The 27,700-nt window shown below is 38.4% G+C and overlaps 1 protein-coding gene and 1 long non-coding RNA gene across 3 annotated transcripts; both read right to left on the reverse strand.

Moving 5' to 3' along the window:
• Nucleotides 1-586: 586 nt before the first annotated feature.
• LOC110874459 lies at nt 587-1,530 on the reverse strand. The gene is made up of 4 exons (XR_004863395.1): nt 1,361-1,530; nt 1,066-1,241; nt 857-982; nt 587-631 (listed from the first exon to the last, which is right to left on the reverse strand). It is a non-coding gene; the product is annotated as an uncharacterized LOC110874459 (long non-coding RNA).
• Nucleotides 1,531-3,050: 1,520 nt separating this feature from the next.
• LOC110878056 (SAC3 family protein B) lies at nt 3,051-26,318 on the reverse strand. Of its 2 annotated transcripts, XM_035975663.1 has the most exons (20): nt 24,686-26,318; nt 23,545-23,631; nt 18,380-22,596; nt 17,241-17,327; nt 12,564-12,861; nt 12,389-12,487; nt 12,179-12,289; nt 12,052-12,105; nt 11,862-11,972; nt 11,273-11,461; nt 10,855-11,087; nt 7,444-7,544; nt 7,125-7,340; nt 6,337-6,564; nt 6,175-6,266; nt 6,009-6,102; nt 5,735-5,827; nt 4,961-5,658; nt 4,764-4,878; nt 3,051-4,668 (listed from the first exon to the last, which is right to left on the reverse strand). In XM_035975663.1, exons 5-20 carry the CDS (start codon nt 12,659-12,661, stop codon nt 3,172-3,174), a joined length of 4,029 nt encoding a protein of 1,342 aa, XP_035831556.1. In that variant the 5' UTR covers nt 12,662-12,861; nt 17,241-17,327; nt 18,380-22,596; nt 23,545-23,631; nt 24,686-26,318; the 3' UTR covers nt 3,051-3,171. The 2 variants fall into 2 exon arrangements, with proteins under 2 accessions (XP_035831556.1, XP_021982008.1); XM_022126316.2 differs by lacking the exon at nt 18,380-22,596.
• Between the last annotated feature and the right edge of the window lie 1,382 nt (nt 26,319-27,700).

Genomic DNA, 27,700 nt, shown 5'->3' on the forward strand with positions numbered 1-27,700 from the left:
GTATCAACAGGTACCTAAAATCCAAAAAAAAGGTACCAGAACTCGTATCGAAACTACTCGGTAGAGTGCGGTTCGGTACCGGTACAAACCAGTATTTGAAGGTACCGTACTATACCGATACTGAAAACGCTAAATGTCGTTACCGAAAATTATGTCGGTTCAGGAAATTCGGTACAAGTACCCCGATACCATTTGCTCATCCCTAAGTGTATCGAATAGCATAAACAATTTTCAAAACAAATAACAATATGCACTAATGTACGCTTTTGCCTCGTCCATAACTACATAAAGATCCCATTTTCTCTAAATACTATGGATCTTATTCTAAAATTCTTGACATTTGATCCATCTTAGATCTTTTTAAGTCCATTCACTAAGATCGGAACACTATATATGAGTACTTAAGTCATATCAACATAATCTGAAGGAAAAAAAACATAATCAATCGCTACCTCTGTTTAGTTGTTGGCCTGTTACGATTTATGCTTCAATTAGGTTGTATAGTCTATAATCGATCTTAATTGGAAATGTGTTAATTGCATCATATAAATTTCATACCTGAAGCAATCATCAAGAGTCGGTGAGAATAGCTTTCGGTCAACATCCCAATTCATCAACAAAGTGTACAACCCTTAATAAACATAGCACAACATACAGTCTAAGAATGTTCCAAATTAGTAATATACAAATATTATCAAGAATCTACAAAGAAAACCTTTGAGTTTATTCGTAAAATTTATACAGTGCAATAGCATGTTAAACGGTGCAAGTTTTAATGAAATCTCAAATTTCTCTTAGGCTAACTCAAAACTAAAATTAAAATTATAACGGGATAAGGATAGAATGTTGTTCTTACTTTATGAACTGGTATGCAAAAGAAACTCGTGGCCTCTTTTTCAAGAGATAGAAAAGGCATACCATCGCCGGAGTAATTAACGATTCCATTTCCAGAACCGGTTAAATTCACCATAGGTTACAACCTCTAGAATAGCGAGAATCGAGTATCAGTCAACTGGTTTGGGTTGTAAAACCGGAAGAAACAGGTTGGAATATGTTAGATCTTACCGATTGTTGCATTTGTAGCTCTGAATTGATGCATTATCTACATTTGTCCTGTAAGAGCTTCCTTCTGAATATTTTCTCTTTGAACGGGATGTTATTGTCTCTTCTTTTTCATCAACAAATGAAACAAACGTCTGAAGGGGTCCTGATCGGACGCTTCTCCCGCAAGACTCAGAAACCTATCAAAGATAGGCTCGGTTTGAACTGATGAAAAAGTTTAAAAGAACCAAATCAAACTGAAACCAAAACCTTTTAAGAAAAAATAAAGTCCGACAAACACTTGCGTCAATTGTCTCACCTTTTTTTCTTTCTTAATGAATGTTGTAAGCACATCTGAAGTAACATCGTCTATAACAACAAACTCTGGATCACCTGTAGATAAACAATTGACCCAACTGTTTATGGCCCGAATCAAATTATGATCCAAGTGTTGACCACCTACATGTATACTGAAGATCACCTGCAGATAAACAACTAAACAACTGATCCAACTATTATTATTACCAGTTCAAGCACAAAGTATTTTCCTTCGTTCACCTTGAGGCTCGTGATCTTGAACTTCACCTTGTTCCTTTGATCCAACTGTTTATGGCCTGAATCAAGCGTGATAGTCTCACAAACAATTAGTTGGTACAATCCTCGGTCATGCATGTATATTATAATCATTTTGGTTCTATTCAGCCCAAACCGAAGAAGCCGAACATATACACATAAGACCAGTTAACAATTTGTAGCGTGGGTCAACATGTTCCAAAACAACAAAGTGCTGAAGTTCCACAACATTGAATAACTAAAATAATATCATCATGAAATTAACAACACCAGAGACAAACATGTGATCAAATTTGGTAAGGGTGTTCATGGTCCGGTTTTGACGGTTTTTGGCTCAAACCGCGAACCAAACCGTCGGTAACGGTTTCTTATCATTGCAAACCAAAACCAAACTGTTGAAAATTGGTAGCGAACCAAACCAAAACCATTACAAGTGGTTTGATTCCGGTTTGGTTTTACGGTTTAAGCTTAAAATAATGACACGCAGACTCGGTTTTTCGATTACGGGATGTTTTAAGTCGTTTTTGAGGGTTGTTATATCATCGAAATTCCAAACACCTCCTTCGCTTGATATTTGTGATTGACCATGAGCCGGATTGGTTTCCACCACCTAGCAATGTTTTTCCAAATGCAATTTTCAAAGTGGAATTTAATTGGGCGATGAGAAATGAACCAAAATTCATGCATCGAGCTCTGACCACCGTTGGACATTTCACTTTTGGAAAAAATCTTTTGGGTTCTTGGTTGTTTATACAATCCTCACCACAGGTAATTCACTCGAGGAAGCACGAACTTCAAATGAACTCTGAGTACTTGAGGTAGCCATGCTAGATTTTGAGCGGTTTGAGAGTTGCCAATTTATGAGCGCTTTTTCTTTTTTGCATATTTTGAGCTCTTTTGACTTTCGAGAGCTAGAAAAGTGTTGTGTCGGACCAATACACCCAATACCTATTTGCACTAACATATGAATGCAAAATGGTCCAAAAAACATGTTTAGACGGTATGAAATACAGATAAACGACTAGTTTTGAAGCCCAACGGAGTGAAATTGGTTAATTGGTTCTTGGACACGTAAAAAATACATTTAAAAAACCGGTAACTATGAAAAAATAGAAACCGGTTGTTATATTGGCTTCACTTATGGTTAAAAACCATTCCGTTCGATTTTTTTTTTTTTTTTTTGTGCACCTTTACTTGATATGCTGTATATTATGCGAGTGTGCAGCACACCTACGTTAGTTAAAGGTCAACAAATATTTTTGTGTCATAAGAGTGGTTTAATGTTTTATTTGGTTTGTATCATTTGTTTATTTTGTTCCATGATGACATATCTCTGTTTTATTGTTTGTTCGCCGATTCAGTCACGTACTCACGTTTTCTTTATTCGTCACAAGTTTTTTAAGCTTTGTAAGATTGTCATTTTGTATCCCAAACTATTTTACTTGTGAAATTATATCTTCTTCTATCTATGATTTTATAATAACACTGATCCCCATTACTTGTTTTAGAAAGAAACCAAAATAACTAACTACACTGCATGCATGCATCAGTAGTATATCAGAAGTATACGGATAACTTCTTGTCTATTATATCCTGCACAATGTTACACTGCTCCAGCAACCTGCTTAAACTCCTCTCATTCACCTTGCTATCATCATCATCATCTTCTTCTTCCACATACATCACTGAAGCATCTACATCCATCACCATTTCAACGGGAGGATCACAAACCGCTGCTTCCAAATCCTTAAATTCTGATTCCAAACCCGGCCTTGTGACAACTTGCATCATATCATCTAGAGATGGAGATTTCAGATAACAAGATTCATCTTCAAAACGTTGTGAAGACATATGTTGTCGCTCCAACACATACGCTGTCGCATTAGGTAGGCTTGTCAACTGCCAATTGAAGATACGCCCGAAAATGATGTTCCACTTTGGAACTAGGTAATACGTTGAACCATGCAGCTCGAGTCCCACGCAATTTTGTATCAAAGTAGATGCTTCCTTTTGGGCCAAGGGTAATCCCATTAAAGGACGCAGGTAGGTCACCAGCAAGTACTCCAGTTGTGTTTTCTGATTTTGGATATCAATCCCAGTCAGAGAGCACCAAGATATGTTATTTGGTAATTTGCAGTTTTTTAAAGCTTGAATAAGAGGCTCGATTCTTGAAGCAGAACTCCATCCTACACTAGGCAGATAGGGTTGGAAATCGAGCAACGAGATCTCGGGGCAGGGCCAGCTGGCAGGATTTGACTTTGCAGCATCACAAATTTCTTTGATGGATTCATCCAAAGCATCATTAATGGCTGAAATGCAATGTTCTGGGCTTCTTTTATGAGCATCAAATTGTAAGTGGTTCATAACCAAATCGCGTGTTTTTACACAGTGAACAACGGGTTGTACGGGGCTCTCACTTGCCAGCCACTCCAGTGCCTTCCTTAAATTCTCATCACCGTCTATCGGAAGAACAGAAAAGGAGCAGATTTTTGATCTATCAACTTGATTAAGGCCCAAATTTTCGACTGTCGTTGACGGGCTGGAACCACTTAAGATCAGAAGTGGCAAACAAGACGCATAAGGAATTAGAGATACAAGGTTATGAAGCCGAATCTTTTGGGCCTCCCATGAGATATATTCAGATGCTACGAGCATGACTGCACTTGCACCCAAAACTGTTTCTTCAACTAGATCATCAGATTGTATGTTTCTAACCACCGAAAAATAACATGTCAAATCACTAGCATAATCCCATTTCTTCCATATTGACAGGCCAGGCGAAGATGCTACTAACTCGTCATCATTTTTGCTGATATTTTCAGGCATAAGCTTATGGCGCAACCACGAGGCTGGATCCAGATTGGATGCTTTGATCCCGGAGTGCAAAGAAAAAAATAACAATTTCCAGCAAATGCAATTAGGATATTGGTTACGTGCACCGAGTATAGCAGCTACTACATTAGAAACATTAAGTCTTGACTGCAGTTGTTCTTGTTTCTCATATCTCTCACACATTACACGGTCAAAGTCAAAGTCACCAGCAACTTGTAATTTCTTCACACATACAGGAAGCATTATCATAAGTTCATAACCCATGAAAACATATGTAGGATGAAAATTCAGTACAGATGGTGAAAAAACAAGCGTACCTCTTTGAAGTGGCACACTGGAGGGCCCAATGAAAGGGAATTTAATGCAGCATTTGCTGCAAGTTGTTTTTTATTACGTAAATCCTTTTTTATAAGAGCACGCCGTCTCCAGAGCCTAAATCAAAAGAGTAGAAGTAGATATTATAATATGAAAATATTTTTAGATTAGTAGTGTGTGTACGTACGTACACTAGTACCTCAATATCAGCTTAAGTTTTGCCTCAGCAACTTGTTCATCTACAGAGGTATCAATTTCAATTTCATTTGCCACTTGTTGAATCACATTTTCAGGTTCGAGGTCCTCAACAGAAATAAAGCTGTGGTTAATAACTGGGTCTTGTTCAACAGGCACTGTTTCTACAAATACATTCTTTGCAAAAATGGTTGATTGGCCATGCTTCTCAAGAGAGTTCCTAAAAGGTTTATCATAACTTGGTTTCGGAGAGACAGGTTTGGGAGAATGAAAGGAATTATTAGTTTTGAAGATATCCCGAGGTGAAGGACTAGCAAGTTCCAAGTGAGGGTGATCTTCACTCAAACTGTCAGCAGCTACTACTTGAGCTGGAGTAGTGAACATTGGCTGCAGTCGTATGTCATTTTTAATACCTCCATCATCTGCCACAATGGCATTGGTAAAAGTGTGAGTTTGAGCAACGGGTGATTCTTGTTGCATATTGTCAGTCGGGAGCCCTTTTGGAGGCGAAGATTCCATGAAACAAGGAGATAAAACGTCGTCAACAATAGTTGTAGATCTCTTGAGATGAACAAGTTTTGAGCACTTCAAAGGATAGTCACCGTCCCCATTAAGAAATGGGCCTTCCTTTACCATATATGGCTCCTCAAATTCCTTTATAGAGAATCCATGATATTCCAAAAGGTCTTCCATGTTTTCCTCCTAAATTAATAAAAACAACATAAGCCCATTAACTGTCTACAAGTGAATAATAAATAAATCAGTTTAGAAATATTACCTCCATTCCAAGCCACTTGGCAACCTGGGTAACTGGAATTCCTTGGTTATTTTGCAGCCCACTGTGTAGAGCAGCAAGCGCCTGAGTCCGTAACTGGTAAAATAAATGTTCACAGATGATGAGTCAACTTATTTGACTCGTCTAGATATATGGAGTACAGATTCAACCCGCTAACCTGACACCATTTCCACCCCTTAATTACTAATGCAAACAGCCTGCTAAAATATTTTACTCAAAAAAAGATTTAACATCTGAAGAAAGAAAAAGACTAGACCTTGCCAAAGTGAGCATGCATTAAGCATGCTTGAAGATAGCTAGCCTTTCTAGCCAAACGAAAGAATGCTATAAAATTACCACTTCTGCAGGCTCTGAAACAAGAAAAAGATAATGAATGAGACAGATGTCTTCAAAGAACATTACGAGATATTAGACAAACGGACCTAGCTACATTCCGAGCAAACAGAACTTCTCCAGCTTGTCGTATCCCAGGTGTCATCTTGGCAAGATCGAGTGAGAGCTCTGAGGGTTCAACCTACCATGATTTCCACTATCAAAAGACCAGCCACATGCTAAAAGACAAAGTAGTACAACCTATAGCTTACTTTGTAGCCTGGATGTTTATCCAATTTGAGAAGTGCATAATAGCCTCTAAATTCTCTTTCTGTAGGCACCTCTGTTCCATTCTTCCTGTGATCATCGTACAACTGGAATAACTCAACAGATGTTTTGTTCATCTGTTCTATGTTAAGGTGCGCATCAAATCCCTCTGAAAAACCTTCTCCTTTCGTATATTCACATAATTCATGCATTGCGATAATATGAAGCCGTATCTGACATTCAGAACATAGCGTAAATTATTGACAAACAGCAATCTACATCACCAAAAGCAAAACGTAAAAAAGTAATAGAAATGGGCAACACAAAGGCGGCAAAATGTGCACTTCAGTCAGACTGTATAACTTTTGTACAGATTGGGTTTGCCCAAAACAACTTCTCTTTAAAATTTCGATCCCCTCGTCCCGGGCTTATATAGGGCCACGGTTTCTAATGCTTCAAAATCCCTTAAGACATGCAGTTTTGGTTAGTGAGTTTTTTGTCGATATCATAGTTCGGACTTTAGCTAGGGTGCATGCATAGAGATCATGATATGGATGTGTGTTCTTTGTCTCCGTAACCCATATTATAAGGGTTATTTGTAGCTTGCTCGGGAAGAGCTGGGATATATCAACTTATGGCAGATTACTGTTGGTGGTTGGTTTTGATGAATGACAGAATGAGGTTGAGTTGGCCGGTTTGCTTTCACTTCTCATTGCCGGACCAGGATATGTTAAATAATATTGTATAAAAATGAACGGAATAACAAAAGAAAGATTAGAAGACAAGAGCATACCATCTGCTCCAGCATAGTTATAGCTCCTAGATTAAAGATATGCTGCATCCTGAGGTCCATCCTGATGGCCCTCATCCTGTCCCACAAAAAGTTGTATAAACCAAGCAATTTATCATCATACGCTTGTTCCAGCAAGTCTAAAAGATAATCCATAGTCTTTTGCAAGATTTCCATCGGTCGTATCAGTGCAGCTTCCCTCTCAGCAGTCCTAGTGTACTGAAAACAACATAAATGGAAGGAACTCAATGCGCCTATTGTAATAATATTGATAACTAATGGTTTATAAGAAAAGTTAGAAGCACAAGAAAATATTTGTTACCTTTTTAACTGCAAGAGATTTAGTAGTGTGGTTCCTATCCCCACCCAAACGTTCATATTGATCCAGATCTCCTTTCCTCTCCCGTTCTGCTCTTTCTTGCTCTGAAACCAAAAAGAAATTGTAAGGTTGTTAAAGATCATTCATAGTAAGCTGCTTGCAATACATTAAGACTAGTTACCAGGACCCTAATATTTTAAGTGCATTTGTCTAACAAATAAATAAACCTGAAGTGAACTACAGAACCTACTTCATACTTTTGTGTTATTATTATTCGGTGTCTGAAATGAAAAGGGATAAACGTAAACCTTTGACAGTAAAGCATATAAGCTTTTTTTAACGTGAAAAAAGCTTCTGAAAAGAGTATCATTTCATAATTCAGCATGAGCTGTCACTGTTTATATGGCTGGTATTGACCGCTGAATATTAGGTATAATATAACCATAGTTATCAAAGGCGCATAGGCCTCGCCTGGGGCCTAGGCGCAAAGCGCAAAAAAGTGAGGGCCCGAGAAAAAAAGTGCACTTAAATGAAAAAAAAATTAAAAAAATATATTATGGTTTAGAAAAATAATACTATTCTTCAAATAAAATAAAATAAAAGCTATTACATAACATTTTTAGGGGTTTAGACACGTTTTACGTTGTATAAAGTACAGATTCTAACCAAGAACTCTTATCTACAACAAAACAAGATTAATGTATAACCAATTAAAAATTAAAAACATGACAGTAGTAAACAACTGTAAAAAAAAAAAAGAGAATATAAAACAAGTCAGAATCTGGGTTTTAAAAAGCGCGCCTGAGGCGCGCCTAGGCGCGAGGCGCATCAAGACGCAGCCTTGGCGCCTTAGGTAGCCTGAGGTGCGCTTTTTACAAAAAGCCCCAAAAAAACGCTAATTTTGGGGGGTTTTCGGGTCTGAGGCGCGCCTCATGTACATAAGGTGTTTTTATGCTGCTTTTAAGCATCAAACTGTTGTACAATAGGGTTTTTGGCTTGTACTTGTAGGTAAAATCATATCATCATCATACTCAGTAAATCCAACTAATAACAAAGCTAAGGTAGGGTCTGAGCCTCTGAGGAGGGTAAGATGTAGACAGCCTTACCCATAGTTGTTAAAAGCCATCGCCTCTTGCGCCTAGGCCCAATTTCCTAGCAAGGCGAGGCAATTGCGCCTTAAGTCAAGGCAATTGCGCTTTAATTTTCCAGGTGATGGTTCATGCGCATATTCCAGCGAGATTCCTAGATTCTGGAGAGTTTCCAGCCAAATTCTCTAAATTCTGGAAGATTCCAGCTAGATTTCTATTTTATCTAACGAAAACTATTTTTCTACACCAATAAACTAGCATTTATAACTTTTGGTACTAAATAGACGATATAAAATGTTATATGATAACTTTAGTTTTATTTTATTTGAAGAATCGTATTAATTTTCTATTATATAAAAATGTTTCAAGTTTTTTTGTTGTGCGCTTTTTTTTTTTCTCAGGCCCACACTTTTTTTGCGCCCTGCGGCTAGGCCCCAGGCGAGACCTATGCGCCTTGAGTGTGCCTAACGCCTTTAATAACTATGGCCTTACCTCTACCCTGTAGGAGTAGAGAGGCTGCTTCCGGTGAGACCCCCGGCTCGATAGTAGTTTTGCGTCAAACCTTGGACATAAGGCACATAACAATAAGCAATTAAGACAAAGGCTGATTAGTGCATGTACTCCCTATTTATAGCTATATTTTGGACAAGTGATTCTAAAAACCTATGGGATATATATAAAAAATTATATAATCACTTTGCGCCTCGGGTACGAAAAGCTCACCGTTTTTGCGCTTTGCGCTTCGCGCCTCGGTTTTAGACCTCGTCGCTTTTGTGCGCCTCTCGCTTTTTAAAACCAAGGTCAGAATGAAAAACAAAGTTCATTTAACAGAATCAATAAAAAACCAAAAGAAAAGATACTTAAAAATAAAAATTTTAAACCAAAAAATATAAAAGTTAAAAAGCGAACTGCACCATGCAGTGACTAGTCATGTTTTGACTGCACAAAAGCTGGGACTGTAATACTGATACACAAATGCGGGACTTACCTAATTTAGATTTTAAAGTTTACCCTTATCATTACCCTTTTCATTTTCTTTCTTCTCCTCTCCCTTCTCCCTCACTCAGAACCTGCAACTCCGGCAACTGCAATTTAGGCTATTTCAGGCCAGTTTCAGAATTCAGCCCCCCTTTTGAATGTTTCAGACCAATTTTAGATGTTCAAAGCTGTTCAAACCAAAATTCGGCCGGAATTTGCAGAATCCGACCAGTATTTGGCCAGAGTGCGCCTGGAATGCCAAGAGGCGTTTTGTTGGCGCCTAGGCGCACGCCTAGGCCGCTTTTGATAACTATGGGTATAACCAAAAATAGAGGGGGGCCTCAAGCAAGTTTGACATCCGCCTCATGTACGCCCGTCCCTCACGCTGCCCTTACTAAGTGTAAGCATGAACAGAGGAACACGCTCTGAGACATCTAGCGTTAGGGTATCACGGCTACAATTTGATCAGAAACAGATTACAAGCACAGCTTCTGCTGTTGTTGACTAGCAACTAGAAAGCAGTTCTGGCCGATCAGAACAGAACCAGCGGTTGTTCTTGGTTGCTGGGCTGGAACTGATGCTCACATGCACACACTAAACACTCAAGAACAATAAACGAAAGAAAATGGAACACATATATTTACGTGGTTCGGTCGATATGACCTACGTCCACGGGTTGCAACTAAAAATGATAACTATGCAGATGTACCCAAAATCACCGTTACCAAGTGACAAATTAAAGTAATGTGTATGCCCAATATACCTCCGGATTCTATTTTAACTTGTAATATATTAATTAATTATTATATCTTGAACAACTAATGTATGCTAGTTCGGGATCATGATATGCTTTTTGCTGCTTTATTTCTTAAACGGCAATCTTATTAATCAAATAATAAAAATCTATCTCTTCAAATTTACCCTAGAGTACCGGAAAAAAACAGAATAGTCATGATCGCATGTGACTTTCGAATGTTATATAAGTGATGTATTTACATTCATGGTTAACTTAACAACAGGTCAACAGGCTCATATATCTTCATTTGTGCATATGCCTGTATCATCATTGTATGTTTAAATGCGTAGTTCATTTGTGCTCTATTAATTGACTAATTGGAAAAAGAAACAATCAAAGGATCAACGTGCAGATAATATAGACAGCCAATGTGGCACTTACACCATGCGTTAAATATGTGTCCCCTTTATCTAACCTTTACGACTTAAAAATGAAATAGCTATATGTTATCGTCATAAAATATATTAGGCATGCAAGATGTGTCCAGTCCACTAGCTGGAGCTTGAAAAATTAAAACAATTGTAGCCTTAACAAGAAGACATGAAATAATACCTGGACACATATCTGGACAAAATCCAATGATAGCTGCTGATGAATCTTGATCTTCACCATCGGTTTGTAAGTTGCTATTACGTAAATGTCCTGTTTCCGTATCTGAAGCTCTTTTGTCAATACCCAAAAATTCAGCTTGCTGTGCCTGTGGCTTTTGGTTTCCGTCGCTTGGCTCAGGTTGGCTAAGTTCATCTCTAAAACGGGCCAATCGCTTTGCTTTAGCTTGCAATTCTCTGTTGTTGATTATTAGTAATGAGTCAGTTCATTCAAACATTATATTTACTAATTTGTAACCTTACACCACACACTAACTGTTTGTATAAAACATGGAGAAAAAAGTTATAAAGTCACCCCAGCCCGACTTGCACCAAAAAACTAGCTATTTGGAGCCCACCACCTCTCGTCAATAGCATCATACCTTTCAGCATCATCATCATGTAGAGAGCTGTTTCCCCGCAACCCATGATCAGTTGAAAAGGGCAACCTAGTACGTTTTGGAACAGGTAATTCGATTGGATTGGTTGCAGGCTTATCAAGATCGGCATATGGTGGAGTCCAAACATGACTATCAGGTCTTGTGCTCAATTTGGGAGGAGATACAGAGGGCCTACACAACAAAATAGAAAAAAAGAAGTTCAAAAACATGCACTGCATTGCATGATGATAGGAATTAGGAAAGAAATGGAGTTAAAATAACACACTTTTATCATTCACCAAACGAAAATATAGAAAAACAAGACGGGTCAGGCTGATATATAAAATACTAAAAGACTACAACAATGTACTTGATACGCTAATAGGTATATAAAAAAATGTTACGGTCAACCCAGCCAGACCAGTACCCAAAAAAGAGCTGTTTTGACCCATATGCCCACGACCTCTTTCGGTATCACCATCCGCAAACCAAGACCAAGAAAGGGTATCCTTGCCCGTTTTGATTCACTTGGATTGGTTGCAGGTTTATGAAAGACAGCATGCATAAGAAAACAGAAGGAAAAGGATCATACGTTAGAGAGCTGTTCATGGTTGGCCTGGTGCGTTTTGGAACAGGTAATTCAGTTGAAGCAGGTTTATCAAGATCAGTATATGGTGGAGTCCAAACATGACTGGTGGTTAATCTGGGACAGATGGAAAAATGTTTGAAATATATATGTATGCATGTATGTATATGATGAGATTCGAGGTTGAATAATTTACCTTTGAGTTTCCGTTGTATGAAGAGATTTGTTTATCCGAGGAGGAATAGGGTGGCTGCAAGTATGTGAAAAGCATAACTCAATATACCTCCCTCCCTCCCAATAACAAAAGTAAGTAAGTTACCTACCTCCCCACAGAGGTATTTTTGAAAGAAGCAGCAGCAGCAGCAGCAGCAGCAGCAGGTGGTGATCTTGTTCTTTTCAAATCTTGGACAGGAGGAAAGTCATTACCATTAAACCTACAGGAGAGGAGAGGAGAGGAGATGAGATTCTTCATATCATATTCGTCGTATGGCATTGGATTGAAGGAATAACAATAATAATAAAGGGTAACTTGCCTCCCCCCGACAAGGCTTGTTGAGTTTTGCAGAACATCTTTGTAAGTAGAGACTTGAGCTTGGGTATTGGGATTACGCGATGATGGAATAGTAGTAAACCTAGTAGAGTAGAGTAGAGTAGAGGAGATGAAAAAAAGATAAACAAAAAGAAGATGTAACGTTAGGGTTAGTATACCAGGAGGAGGACGATGATGGTGATGGTGATGGAAAGGCAGGAGGTGTTTGTTGTCTCGAACCAGGACCTGAGCTCTTGTCAAATCCGCCAGCCCACATTTTATCAGATTCACAATCTCTTCTTCAAATCCAACCGAATTCTCTATTTTAGGGTTCTTTCTTTCTGCCGGAGCCAATGTCCCCCGACTCTTTCTTCATGTTATATTGATTTACATCGATAATGCTTAATAGTTGGAATCTGTTGGTATGTTACCGCACCACCTATATTACTTAACTTTTGAAAATTACATCGCTGTTTCCTGTAATTTGACAGTTTGTTATTCGAATAGTCCCTATACTGGATGTTCGTTAGTTTTCTCCGTCAAATCTATGTAAAATGACAAAATTACCCCTAGTTTTTATTAAAATGTAGAAAAACTAATTAATCATTTAAAATATCAATTGGGCCCCACAATTAATTATTAAATATAATATATATCACCTCGCCTGTTTCCCCATTCCCAGATCCATCGCTTCTCCGACCTCCTCAGCCACTCCCCATTTTACTTTTCTTTTTCTCATTTCAACACCCACTAACACATCTTGCCACTCCTTCGATTTAGTCATTAGCGGTAGATCTATCTGGGTGTAGCGAGCCCAACTCCAGGCCCACTGTACGGACCTTGGGGTGACTTTGAGCCCGACGCAAAAATTTGCTAGGTTTGAGTCTTCCTACAGCACTTCACGCATATCATTGGCTTTGCAACCCAATGGTGATCTCTTTTTTCCTTATTTGCTACATACCAGGGATTTTCATACATACAAACATGTTACAAAGGTTTTTACGTACTCACTTTTACATGAACTCGCTCAACTTTTGTTGATTTTTCAAATTACATGTATTTCAGGGAATTAGGGATCTGGCAAGGTATGCTATGTCTTCATGCTGCGTAGGAGAAGTGATGTCATCCAAGTTTATGGATTGTGACTTTTGCCTGGACGAGTCACAAGTCTTAAATTGTGTTTATTTCGTGTTTTATGGTTGTGTCTTGTGAACAATGTTTTTATTATGTTGTGTTGTAATTCCACTGCATGTGTCAACTCTTAAAACAATGTTGTCGTATTTTATTTTTAAAACTTGAAGTAATGGATGATCATCATGGTTTTACTTACATATAGCTTTGTTGTAATTAAGCTATGGTATTAAGAAGTCACACCAAATAAACCCACGCTTCCACAAAACCAGGGTGTGACATTTATAGTGTGAGAGGAAAGGCTAAGGCGGTGCACTCGGGTTGGATGGCAGGTCGATCGAGTGGCCATCCGATCGGGTGGTCATCTGATCGGTGGTTATCCGATCGGATGGTCATCCGATCGGATTGCCACTCGTCAATCCCATCCTTTCCGCGTTCCCGTCTTTGATTCGTTTCGCAAGTTAGATTAAGCGTTGCTTTGCGTATAGTTTGGTAAAGGTATCACATTACTAGATTACATCATAAACACAAAAGTTTCCAAGTTTCAGAGATTCCGCCAGTGACAAGACTCTAGTCTCTCGTTCAACCAAGAATCAAGTTTCACGAGTCTAAAGAGTCAAGCACCAAATAAGTATCAAGAATCAAGAATCACAGTTTCTCAAGTATCAAGTATCAAGAATCAAGAGTCTAGATTTCCAATTATCAAGTGTCAAGAATCAACATAAGGAATCTAGTTTTCATAGCATTAAGAATCAAGTGTCTAGAGTTAAGCATTAAGAATCAAGTATCTAGATTAAGTGTCAAGTCTCATAGTTTAAGTATCAAAAATCAAGATTCAAGCATCAAGTATCAAGTCTCAATAAGATTCATAGCCAAAAGTGTCAAAGTATCAACATCACATAATTACAGGGACTAAAATTGTCATTAGATGAAAGTTCAGGGACTAATCCTGCCAAGCGCCTAGAGTTTAGGGACGCTGGGCGTTACAACAAATGTTATCCAAAATATAGATATTGAGTTACATTACACTTCGAACAAAAGATTGTTTTCATCATAAAAGAATGTTGAGGTTTTGTCCCCAATATACCCATACGAGGTTGGGATATGTAAGAGAAATCCTCCAAAGGCATTCGTTGTCATGTCATTCCCATTTCCCGTGGTCTATCACCGGCTCAAGTCCTTGTGTCCTGAAATACATGTAATTTTAAAAAGTCAACAAAACTTAAGCAAGTTCATGAAGTTATTGTTATCGTATGAAATCTCATATTTGAAATCTTGTAATGAAATCATGTTTGTAATCCAGTAATGAAATCATATTTGTATCCCAGTAATGAAATCATGTTTGTAATCCGATAATGTAATCATGGTATGTGCCATAAGTAAGTAACCAAACCGAGACAACTTTGACATCATTGGGATCACAAAAGCACTCCTAAGGTACCAACCAGGAGTGGGGCGCGTCTCAAGCTCTATAGATCTACATCTTTTGCACATGGGTCACTAAGTGATTAATGGTTACTACTGTCATCATCCTACTTACGCACATTGATCATGTTATCATCTAAACCCATAACTAACATACCGTTTGTTTTTTTTTGGGTAAAGGGTTACCCCGGTGAATCTATTAAAAACAATCCCAAATAAGTACATGTCATAACATACCGTTTGTTATGACATGTATTTCCCCTCGATTGTTTTAAAAAACATTGAAATCATTGAAAGGAGGGACATGAACTCACAGGTTTGCATTCCATGTATCGTACTACTGAAATTTTAGCGTCCGTACGCATGAGTAACCTACATGTGTACTAACTTTATTAGACACTTAGGTCTTGTGGGACCTCGTACAAGTTGTTCATCTTGAATTCTTATTATGTTTTCACTTGTCATGGTTGGAACAACTTTGTGTTTTTCTAGTGTTGGTAGTTTGTTTGTTCGATCGTTATATATATAACTATTTCACAATTGTATGTATGTATATATATATAGGGTCAGGATTTAGAGAAAACGGTGAAAAATGTGAGAACGGTGAGAACGCTTATGGGTCGTCCGATCAAAACAATCCATGGACTAGATTGCGCGGTGGCGTTTTCATAAATAACATCAATTTTATTATGTGGGACGCGTTTCATTAAGGGTAAAAGGGTCTTTTACCGCTCATATTCAAAACGCCATCAAATGATAACACGCCATTAAAAAAAACGCCTTTAAAAAAACGCCATTAAAAACAAAACGCCAAAAATTAGTCATAAAACACGTTGGATATTACAGGAAGATGAAACAACACAGTAACTGAATTTTAGTTATTAACATTTATTAGAAGAAATTCCCTCCTAGATTACGCGCCAAAAACATCATTATATAAACGAGGTAAAACATAGCTTCCATAATCACTTCAATCTATCCATTTCTACAAAAAACATCTTTAACCAAAAACGTCAACTTAACCAAAATACCAAAAATGGCAACAATCGTTTCGTGGAGATACACTCTGGCAATCAGGCGATTCGTCCTCCGTTTTGACAACAGAAAGAGTGTGTATGTTAAGACGGTCAGGGCAATTCTGAAGATGGAAGAAGAGATACAGAGGGGAATCTTATCCCTTGGCATCGCTCTATGTCACACCCCGAAATTATCAGAGCATGGCGTGACTGGACCGGTATCTTCATTGCACAGCGGAAGCAATTAGCTAAGACTTCTAGAAAATGAACGCCGCTAAGTACTTGAATTCCCATGGGTTCTCCTATTCCAACTGTTCCATAGTTTTGAAAATGCAACCTGAGAAAGAACATGCGAAAAAGTCAACATAAAGTTGAGCGAGTTCATAGTTTGTTTTGAAAAGATTTAAAATAAATCTTTTTGATAACCGGTTTTAAAGTTGCTGAGAAAATATAGTAAAATCATTTTCTTGGCATGATATATGAAAACTGTGAGTCTAGCCCACGAGAGTCTTTGTGCATTGCACGAGAGAGAATGGGCCGAGCCCAAACGAACCTTTGTAAGCAGGATCAGCGTGTCCTCTTACTTAGGTATAGTTTGAAAAACGTTACCAAAGTTTGTAAATCCATGTATTTGTGAGTTTACTTCAAATGAATCTTAAAAACATTTGAAAATCTGAGTATTAAAACTGGTATGTAAGCGTCTATGAACAGATCATTAATGTTTTGCAAGGACATTAATATGTGTGGCGACATAGGAAGCACTCAACCCTAGCGGATTTCCCCCGGTCCACCCGGTTAGAACAACAAAAGCACTACATGGGCCACACAAGGACCCAAGAGTGGGGCTCGCTACACCCGATAGATCTACCACTTTTGCCCTCGGTCTTATACAAGATTAATGGCACTTAAGAGAGATTACTATTCGCTCACCTGATCTAACAGTTCATTCCCTAGCTTAACCATACCCTAGTTAACGTATATTGTGAGAGTTATTCATGTCCTTGGGCCTCTACCCATGTCCTTGGGCCTTTGCCCACGCCATTCGTGTTATTAAAACTCATGCATGTTTCGAAAAACACTAATGTTTTTATAAACCGGTATGTTTAGCATAATCTTTTCGTAAACCATTTGAGTTTGTTAAAATCATGTCGCAAAATGGTTTATAAATATGCAATATTCATTTATCGAAACCTTGTGTGATTTTGCAAAACTTGCATGTCTTTCCACCCCCGAAAACATTTTATAAAAATGTAAAACAGTAAAAAGTGGGGGTTATGAACTCACCTTGACATCCTTGTGCAAAGCTAGCTAAAAGTGATTCCATGATGTCATTCCAAGAACGTGACTCTCTAGCGTGCAACTATAGCATTCCTAATCAAGGAATAATTATAAGTTTCTAATAAAACGACGTAGCTAAACTACGTGTCCGAGCTCTACCGAATCGTTAACTAAACGATTCCATGAAAGTGGTGTTATCTTTAGGAATACTTGGTGTTTGAGAGGTTAGGGATACATATTTATATGAAAATATAAATATATTTATGAATCATACTAGTCGTCTCGAAAGGTAGTATGTGTATGTAATCAAATATTCGAATAAAAATAACACACGCTATAGACTCGTATAATGTATTTATTCGTTTCCCGACTAGTCGTCAAATACGTTGACGGATCATACCACGACTCATCGTAGTGTTTTATAAGACGTAGACATATGTGTATATGTATATATATATATGTAGGTAAACGCAAATGTATACGTATATGATCGTCATGTCTCGTGGACAATTATCAAAATAATTATATAGTTGTTGCTTGTTAGGCTCGGCTCCATTTATTTGTTATCAAAGCGATGCAGATAATAATGTGTTGAAGTCATTTGCCGTTTAGGCGTTCGAAATAAACATATAAATACTTATAATTATTTTATGAAAGATATCCGAGTTTCGAGACGTTTGAAATGAATAGAACTTCATTTTTATTTTATATGAAATTATTCAAAGTATATCCAATTACCGGCATTTTGAAATAGATAAAAATGAGCATATTTATCTTAAATGAAATATCGGATATTCGTTAACTCATAGCGTCGTAAAAATATAATGTCTTTTTATTTATTCTATTAGAGAGAGTCGGATTTCAACAAGTGACGTTTAACAATATAATTATGTTTTGTGTTTCGGGTTTTTACGAAAATCGGACAGAGTTTCCTCTGTTTTTGGAATAACCCGACAACTAAAGTGTCGATATTTTGTCAAAATCCAACAATTCAACAAACATTATATATAAATTTTACGTCAAATAAATCAAAACGTCAAATATGAAGCAAAATCGCTAAATGTAAAACCGTTAGTTAGTCGGGTCGAGCTCGGTTCGCGTAACTATAAAATCTAATGTACTACTCGCTACGCTTAAAACTTTACCGGGTCTAGAGTTGACCGGGTGTCGACTGCACTGACTGAAAGTTGACCGAGTTACGTGTGTTGACTGATTTGCTGACCCGAACCGTTGACTGTGACCTGTTTGAACCGAACATCTCAAAACTAAAATCTGAACCCAAACTTGAACCGTTGACCCGAAACGAGACCCGACTGAGTTGACCCGAGTTGACTCAGTGAGTTGACCGGGTCTGACCCGGGTTGACCGAACCAAGACTGAGTCGACCCGTGTTAAACCGTGTTGCACCAAAGTTGACCCGAACCCGAACCACGTCTGACCAGTTGTCTGACTTTGACCAGTTTGACCCGTTGTTGACCCGTAACCAGAATTGAACATCTTGAATCCACGACCCGAAACTCCCAAAACTTTCCCGAGCCACCCTTGTCGCCGTCATCACCAGCAACATCATCATCTTCAACATTAATCAGCATCATCATCATCTGAAACACTACCGATCTCGCCGGAGTGACTCGGATCTAAAAGAATTAGAAAGAGATAAAAGAGTACTAAAACGCTTACCCGATTACATGGCTGTCGGAGCTTCAACTCCTGCCGCCGCCACTGCTAGCGACGCTGCCGTCGCCGAGGGGGGGGGCGGTCGCCTGTGGTCGGCCGACTCTCCTTATTTGATTTCTCTCTCTCGAGATCTGAGGTGTGTATGAGTGGCGGGTACCAGATGGAAGTCGATTGGGTGTGGGTGTCATCGGAAAGAAGAACGAGATTACAGGTGTGGTGTGGGTTTGTCGGGACACGGACGGCCGTCGGCAAGCCGACTAGCACCGCTCCGGTCATCGGAGTGGATGAGAGGGAGAGGAAGAGCAGGGGTTACGGGTGTGCTTGTGTGGTGTGTTAGGGTTTTCTCCAAGATATGCAGAGCAGAGGGAACTGAAAAGGGAGTGGTGTGCGTGTGTTTAATTGTCTGGTTTCACAAATGAGAAGATAAGGTTGTGGTCACACTTTTATACCTAGGGTTAAGGAGTGGATTGGGCCTAGGGCCCGTTAGCGTGTTTTTGAACGGCCCGATAATTCTCCGAAGCCTGTTTTCGCACCCGTTCTTCTAAAAATATCGTATGTTATGCTATTAGGTCCGTAAGTATGTAAAATAGCGCCGATTATAAATGTTGGACACGTTCGCTCGTTGGTTGCGTAAAAAGCGCGTAAGGTGCCGAGTTGGTTGTTTTAATCCGTTTTTGGATCCGGTTTCGACTACGGTTAATAAAATTTGAAAACGACGCTAAATATATCAATATATTTTAATATCGAGACGAAATTCTAATCTGGTGCTTCCGTTTCGTCGTTGATTGTCGGTGCGTTACTGTTTCCGCGTTTTCGTTCACGTTTGCGTGTTGTGATATTTTAAAGCGTGATAATTTAGCAAAACGAAATCCATAGATTTAAATTATACGTATAAAATTTGTATTTGTCGGCGTGGTCAGTATTTTGTACGGCATCAGTTCGTTATCGTTTAACGTTATGCAGTTTTCCCCGAAAATCCTCATATGCGCGTTGTGACGTCTGACTAGCGTTTCTAGGCATTCCAATAGCCTAATTAAGCTAATTCGTGTCTTAAACATTATTGGTTATAGCCTAAACGTTTGTTAATCGCGAAATTAGAAGGCCGTTAATTACAGGTTGTCACATTCTCCCCCTGTTGCAGAAATTTCGTCCTCGAAATTTAGTTTATGTTATCTCCTCAGAGTTGTGTCGTTCCTAGGTAAGTCCGAATAATACCAAAGTGAATGACCGTAATCGAATCAAGACTCATTCAAGTTATGCGAATGTTAAGACATTTTGCATCAATAAGAACCCAACGGTTCAGCTGAGTTTGTTTCCGAAATCGATGTCAAGCAAAAGTAGCATAGTGATACTATCACCAATGTGACTAAGTTTACGAGGATTCAACAAAAGAGGAATTTCGACCAATAGAATTCCAAATGAACGTTCGCAATGTGCAAGTAAATTTTTGAAACAATAGAATTCACTACCAACGGAATCTTGCGTTGGTTGTTGTATGATTGAAACTCGAATTCAACAAACTCAAATAAGTAGAATCATAAAAATGATTTATCAACTCTTGAACCAGTAAATGAATAAAATCAACGTGTTGCAAGGATACACCGAAATGAAATAGAACCGAACCTGGTGTATCATTGTCTTAATACATAATTGCATTAAGACCATTTAAATGATTAGTCAAACGAAATACATATGTAGTTTTGCATGAAACGATCGATCATAATTAGCCCAAGCTACAAGTTTACACCGACACCACAAGGTGTCGTTGTAAATAAAATAATTCAATAATAGCGGTGATCGAACAAGTATCACCTGTGTTTGAAATCAGATGAAAGGTTCAACGAAGTAAATCTGAATGTTTGTTCCAAACAAACATCATGAGATTTTCAATTGATAATGAAACAAATAAATAATGTTTTCCGATCGAAAATGAAAGAGCAATAGATATCACAAAATATTTGATCGATGATTAAAGAACCGCTAAGAGGTACACCGAAATATGACATGAATTTGTGTACCATTATCTTAACACACGATTGTATTAAGATTGATTTAATACAACAAGTCGAACAAGCGGATTTAATATCAATAAACAAATAAATAATTAAATCCGTGTATGATGTGAGCAAAGAGATTAGCGCAAGCTTCAAACTTGTGAAATACGCCACCACAAGGTGATCGTGATCAAAGAAACGATTCAATGAAGTCGAAAACCAAACAATCCTGTTATGGTTCAAAGCAAATGAAGTGCTCGTTGGGATTATTTCGAATATGTTGGCCTCAATTCATCATATGGAATCTTGAATCGAATATATATAACGAGCAAGTTTAATCAATTGAACTTGGTTTAAGCACCATCCAACAATGGATGCATGTATCAACAAGAAAATTTCGACATGGTTACAACGAAAGAAAAAAAAACCATGTATGTAGCTTGAAAGGAAATGAGTTTCAACGAGTTCGTTGACCCGATATCAAAGAGCCAACGTTTTGCAATAATACGGTCATCAAAATCACAATGTAAAATTCGACATAGCGAAACAATATTGAACGTTGATAAAGCAACAATTTCGAGCGAAGCCACATGCGTAACGAACAACGCATGTGTAACATATGAATTTGTCAAGAATGAAGCAATTAAGTGTTCGTTATCATGAAAGAAAATCTTTGTGGTGCAACGATCATTAGGGGGGGAGTAGAAATGCAAAAATCTACTCATTATATGCAAGAAGTCGAAATTTCAACAAAAGAAATTTAAGGACTTTACCTGGAAGTTCACGTGATGATTGGTTGTTATGTGACATTACCATGGAATGTTGTACATAGCATAATCGCTAGGAATGAAGTAGGGGGAATGCGAAGACATGTGACTTCTTTTGCAGCGCCAACAACTGTGAGTCTCTTTAGACTAAGTACCGAGTGTTTTGAAATCTTGTTCTAACGTACCTCAGCGAGATTCATGTCGTTTGCAGGATCACGTGGCAAAGTGCCGCATTTCGGTCGGTAGTTCTCCAGTAGCCGGGATTAGCATCGTTGTTATCGTGACCATTTGTGGTTTCCCCAAGACTTGTCTCGACAGACGTGTCTGATGTACTTCGACATCCGCTGACGTATAGTTTAAGTTTCACGTATAGTTACGCAATAGCGTTGCATTCCACGTAGCATAGACGACATAATATAATGGCATTTGTGCGAGTTAATAATCACAGTTTCTACGTGAGGACCTTTAATGAATTTCGTCATAAGTTTTCCAGAGGTCCTAAATGTGTGTTACCAAAACTCTCAAAGTTTTGCTTTCTGTGTGTAATTGTTTCGTATAACATGTATCAAACACAACACTTGTATTTTAACACCAAAATTGTTGACTCATTGTTTTCGGCAACGGTTGGAACCCATATTCGAGTCCTATGCGTTCTGTACGTGTTCAATTCTTGATATCTAAGTCCCCAGAGGAGTGTGAGGTTAAAGCCTAGGTATCTCTATAGAAACCTAATTCGCTGAAACCTATAGCTCTGATACCAATCTGTCACACCCCGAAATTATCAGAGCATGGCGTGACTGGACCGGTATCTTCATTGCACAGCGGAAGCAATTAGCTAAGACTTCTAGAAAATGAACGCCGCTAAGTACTTGAATTCCCATGGGTTCTCCTATTCCAACCGTTCCATAGTTTTGAAAATGCAACCTGAGAAAGAACATGCGAAAAAGTCAACATAAAGTTGAGCGAGTTCATAGTTTGTTTTGAAAAGATTTAAAATAAATCTTTTTGATAACCGGTTTTAAAGTTGCTGAGAAAATATAGTAAAATCATTTTCTTGGCATGATATATTAAAACTGTGAGTCTAGCCCACGAGAGTCTTTGTGCATTGCACGAGAGAGAATGGGCCGAGCCCAAACGTACCTTTGTAAGCAGGATCAGCGTGTCCTCTTACTTAGGTATAGTTTGAAAAACGTTACCAAAGTTTGTAAATCCATGTATTTGTGAGTTTACTTCAAATGAATCTTAAAAACATTTGAAAATCTGAGTATTAAAACTGGTATGTAAGCGTCTATGAACAGATCATTAATGTTTTGCAAGGATATTTAATATGTGTGGCGACATAGGAAGCACTCAACCCTAGCGGATTTCCCCCGGTCCACCCGGTTAGAACAACAAAAGCACTACATGGGCCACACAAGGACCCAAGAGTGGGGCTCGCTACACCCGATAGATCTACCACTTTTGCCCTCGGTCTTATACAAGATTAATGGCACTTAAGAGAGATTACTATTCGCTCACCTGATCTAACAGTTCATTCCCTAGCTTAACCATACCCTAGTTAACGTATATTGTGAGAGTTATTCATGTCCTTGGGCCTCTACCCATGTCCTTGGGCCTTTGCCCACGCCATTCGTGTTATTAAAACTCATGCATGTTTCGAAAAACACTAATGTTTTTATAAACCGGTATGTTTAGCATAATCTTTTCGTAAACCATTTGAGTTTGTTAAAATCATGTCGCAAAATGGTTTATAAATATGCAATATTCATTTATCGAAACCTTGTGTGATTTTGCAAAACTTGCATGTCTTTCCACCCCCAAAAACATTTTATAAAAATGTAAAACAGTAAAAAGTGGGGGTTATGAACTCACCTTGACATCCTTGTGCAAAGCTAGCTAAAAGTGATTCCATGATGTCATTCCAAGAACGTGACTCTCTAGCGTGCAACTATAGCATTCCTAATCAAGGAATAATTATAAGTTTCTAATAAAACGACGTAGCTAAACTACGTGTCCGAGCTCTACCGAATCGTTAACTAAACGATTCCATGAAAGTGGTGTTATCTTTAGGAATACTTGGTGTTTGAGAGGTTAGGGATACATATTTATATGAAAATATAAATATATTTATGAATCATACTAGTCGTCTCGAAAGGTAGTATGTGTATGTAATCAAATATTCGAATAAAAATAACACACGCTATAGACTCGTATAATGTATTTATTCGTTTCCCGACTAGTCGTCAAATACGTTGACGGATCATACCACGACTCATCGTAGTGTTTTATAAGACGTAGACATATGTGTATATGTATATATATATATATGTAGGTAAACGCAAATGTATACGTATATGATCGTCATGTCTCGTGGACAATTATCAAAATAATTATATAGTTGTTGCTTGTTAGGCTCGGCTCCATTTATTTGTTATCAAAGCGATGCAGATAATAATGTGTTGAAGTCATTTGCCGTTTAGGCGTTCGAAATAAACATATAAATACTTATAATTATTTTATGAAAGATATCCGAGTTTCGAGACGTTTGAAATGAATAGAACTTCATTTTTATTTTATATGAAATTATTCAAAGTATATCCAATTACCGGCATTTTGAAATAGATAAAAATGAGCATATTTATCTTAAATGAAATATCGGATATTCGTTAACTCATAACGTCGTAAAAATATAATGTCTTTTTATTTATTCTATTAGAGAGAGTCGGATTTCAACAAGTGACGTTTAACAATATAATTATGTTTTGTGTTTCGGGTTTTTACGAAAATCGGACAGAGTTTCCTCTGTTTTTGGAATAACCCGACAACTAAAGTGTCGATATTTTGTCAAAATCCAACAATTCAACAAACATTATATATAAATTTTACGTCAAATAAATCAAAACGTCAAATATGAAGCAAAATCGCTAAATGTAAAACCGTTAGTTAGTCGGGTCGAGCTCGGTTCGCGTAACTATAAAATCTAATGTACTACTCGCTACGCTTAAAACTTTACCGGGTCTAGAGTTGACCGGGTGTCGACTGCACTGACTGAAAGTTGACCGAGTTACGTGTGTTGACTGATTTGCTGACCCGAACCGTTGACTGTGACCTGTTTGAACCGAACATCTCAAAACTAAAATCTGAACCCAAACTTGAACCGTTGACCCGAAACGAGACCCGACTGAGTTGACCCGAGTTGACTCAGTGAGTTGACCGGGTCTGACCCGGGTTGACCGAACCAAGACTGAGTCGACCCGTGTTAAACCGTGTTGCACCAAAGTTGACCCGAACCCGAACCACGTCTGACCAGTTGTCTGACTTTGACCAGTTTGACCCGTTGTTGACCCGTAACCAGAATTGAACATCTTGAATCCACGACCCGAAACTCCCAAAACTTTCCCGAGCCACCCTTGTCGCCGTCATCACCAGCAACATCATCATCTTCAACATTAATCAGCATCATCATCATCTGAAACACTACCGATCTCGCCGGAGTGACTCGGATCTAAAAGAATTAGAAAGAGATAAAAGAGTACTAAAACGCTTACCCGATTACATGGCTGTCGGAGCTTCAACTCCTGCCGCCGCCACTGCTAGCGACGCTGCCGTCGCCGAGGGGGGGGGCGGTCGCCTGTGGTCGGCCGACTCTCCTTATTTGATTTCTCTCTCTCGAGATCTGAGGTGTGTATGAGTGGCGGGTACCAGATGGAAGTCGATTGGGTGTGGGTGTCATCGGAAAGAAGAACGAGATTACAGGTGTGGTGTGGGTTTGTCGGGACACGGACGGCCGTCGGCAAGCCGACTAGCACCGCTCCGGTCATCGGAGTGGATGAGAGGGAGAGGAAGAGCAGGGGTTACGGGTGTGCTTGTGTGGTGTGTTAGGGTTTTCTCCAAGATATGCAGAGCAGAGGGAACTGAAAAGGGAGTGGTGTGCGTGTGTTTAATTGTCTGGTTTCACAAATGAGAAGATAAGGTTGTGGTCACACTTTTATACCTAGGGTTAAGGAGTGGATTGGGCCTAGGGCCCGTTAGCGTGTTTTTGAACGGCCCGATAATTCTCCGAAGCCTGTTTTCGCACCCGTTCTTCTAAAAATATCGTATGTTATGCTATTAGGTCCGTAAGTATGTAAAATAGCGCCGATTATAAATGTTGGACACGTTCGCTCGTTGGTTGCGTAAAAAGCGCGTAAGGTGCCGAGTTGGTTGTTTTAATCCGTTTTTGGATCCGGTTTCGACTACGGTTAATAAAATTTGAAAACGACGCTAAATATATCAATATATTTTAATATCGAGACGAAATTCTAATCTGGTGCTTCCGTTTCGTCGTTGATTGTCGGTGCGTTACTGTTTCCGCGTTTTCGTTCACGTTTGCGTGTTGTGATATTTTAAAGCGTGATAATTTAGCAAAACGAAATCCATAGATTTAAATTATACGTATAAAATTTGTATTTGTCGGCGTGGTCAGTATTTTGTACGGCATCAGTTCGTTATCGTTTAACGTTATGCAGTTTTCCCCGAAAATCCTCATATGCGCGTTGTGACGTCTGACTAGCGTTTCTAGGCATTCCAATAGCCTAATTAAGCTAATTCGTGTCTTAAACATTATTGGTTATAGCCTAAACGTTTGTTAATCGCGAAATTAGAAGGCCGTTAATTACAGGTTGTCACACTCTAGACAACGAATGCCATGAAACACATATGCTTATGAAAGCATTAACCAGGAAATTTGGACCAATCAAAGCAGATGTGAAGCCGGACCCTGTCATGACATCATGGCGTTTTGATGATGAAATAGACATGGTGACCGTTACATATACAGCGGAGAGCAGGAAGTCTACTGGTTAGAAAACATCATGACAATGCAGCGTCTTGGTTTCATGGAAGAATTGCATAACGCCACTTGTACCAACAGAAAATAGACTCAAAATCGGAGTTAATGTAAGGCATGTTCAAGTGGAGGCTTCAGAATCTTCAGAACAAGAAGCTGATGAAGGTGAAGGTAATGACATGGATGAAGATCTAGATGAAGACTCCGAGGAGGAAGAAGATGACGCAAGTGATGGATACTTTTCGGATAAAGTACCTTCTGACGAAGGCTTTTAATTTTTTTCCTCTTTTTTTTTTCTTCTGTGTAATCTTCTTTTTTTTAAGATAAGTAAATGATATATCTCTCTCTTTATTAGCAAAACGCCAAAAAATACTAAAAATCGTTATTCCTTACAAAACGCCAAAGATAACAAAAAATATTTTTCCTGCTTAATATTTTATTTACTCCGTTATTGTATTTTGTCATCTTGGTCTGCATAACGCCATTAAAATGCCAAACTTAGAAGATGGGACATCTATCACCTATAAAACTGATAAAAGCTGATCAACACAGTAAATACAAAAACAGTAACTGAAAAGACAGTTACTTTATTACTATCATTTATTACAATAAAAAAGTCCCGCCTAAACTACGCGCCAAAAAACACCTATAAAAGAGGGGTCTATACACAATGAAATTGATAACACCCAGAAAACAAAACACCATATCCTCTAGAAACCACTCACTTTAAAACGCCAAAAAATGTTAGTTAAAAAAATCACAGATGGCAAAGCTTTCACTGAATGGGTTCTTCTTCTGAGAGGGTTATCTCAATAATATTTTGTTGAATGAGATGGACAAATATTCAAGAAAAAGAGACTGATAACAGTGATATGCCATCATGTGAGCTTTGTTCTTGATGAATATAGGCATGGAATAAAGGGATCAACACAGGGATAAAATGCTATTTTGGACTCCATTATTACAAATAGCATCAAGCAAGAGTTGATCTTTAATGACATGCCACCAAACAAGAATATCACACCAAAAACAGGATGCCACTAAGCAACTTCGTCTAAAAAAGACGGGGTTTATGTAGGAAAGTTGGCACCTAGCTAAGGTATTCAAAAGGTTCAAAACGCCAACACAAATTCAAGAAGAAAGAGCCGATGACAGTAAAGATTCGGAAGAGAAATTAGATTACCATTTTTAATCTTTTTT

Source organism: Helianthus annuus, chromosome 7 (assembly GCF_002127325.2).
Source record: "Helianthus annuus cultivar XRQ/B chromosome 7, HanXRQr2.0-SUNRISE, whole genome shotgun sequence".
NCBI lineage: Eukaryota > Viridiplantae > Streptophyta > Magnoliopsida > Asterales > Asteraceae > Helianthus > Helianthus annuus.

What these genes read in the sequence shown, in the direction of transcription:
- LOC110878056 (XM_022126316.2), bottom strand. Translation starts at nt 12,661, where the DNA reads ATGTGGGCTGGCGGATTTGACAAGAGCTCAGGTCCTGGTTCGAGACAA. An exon ending in ACAAGCCTTGTCGGGGGGAG is followed by an intron (nt 12,290 to 12,388) that starts GCAAGTTACCCT and finishes CCTCTCCTGTAG; the next exon opens with GTTTAATGGTAATGACTTTC. An exon ending in AAAAATACCTCTGTGGGGAG is followed by an intron (nt 12,106 to 12,178) that starts GTAGGTAACTTA and finishes ACATACTTGCAG; the next exon opens with CCACCCTATTCCTCCTCGGA.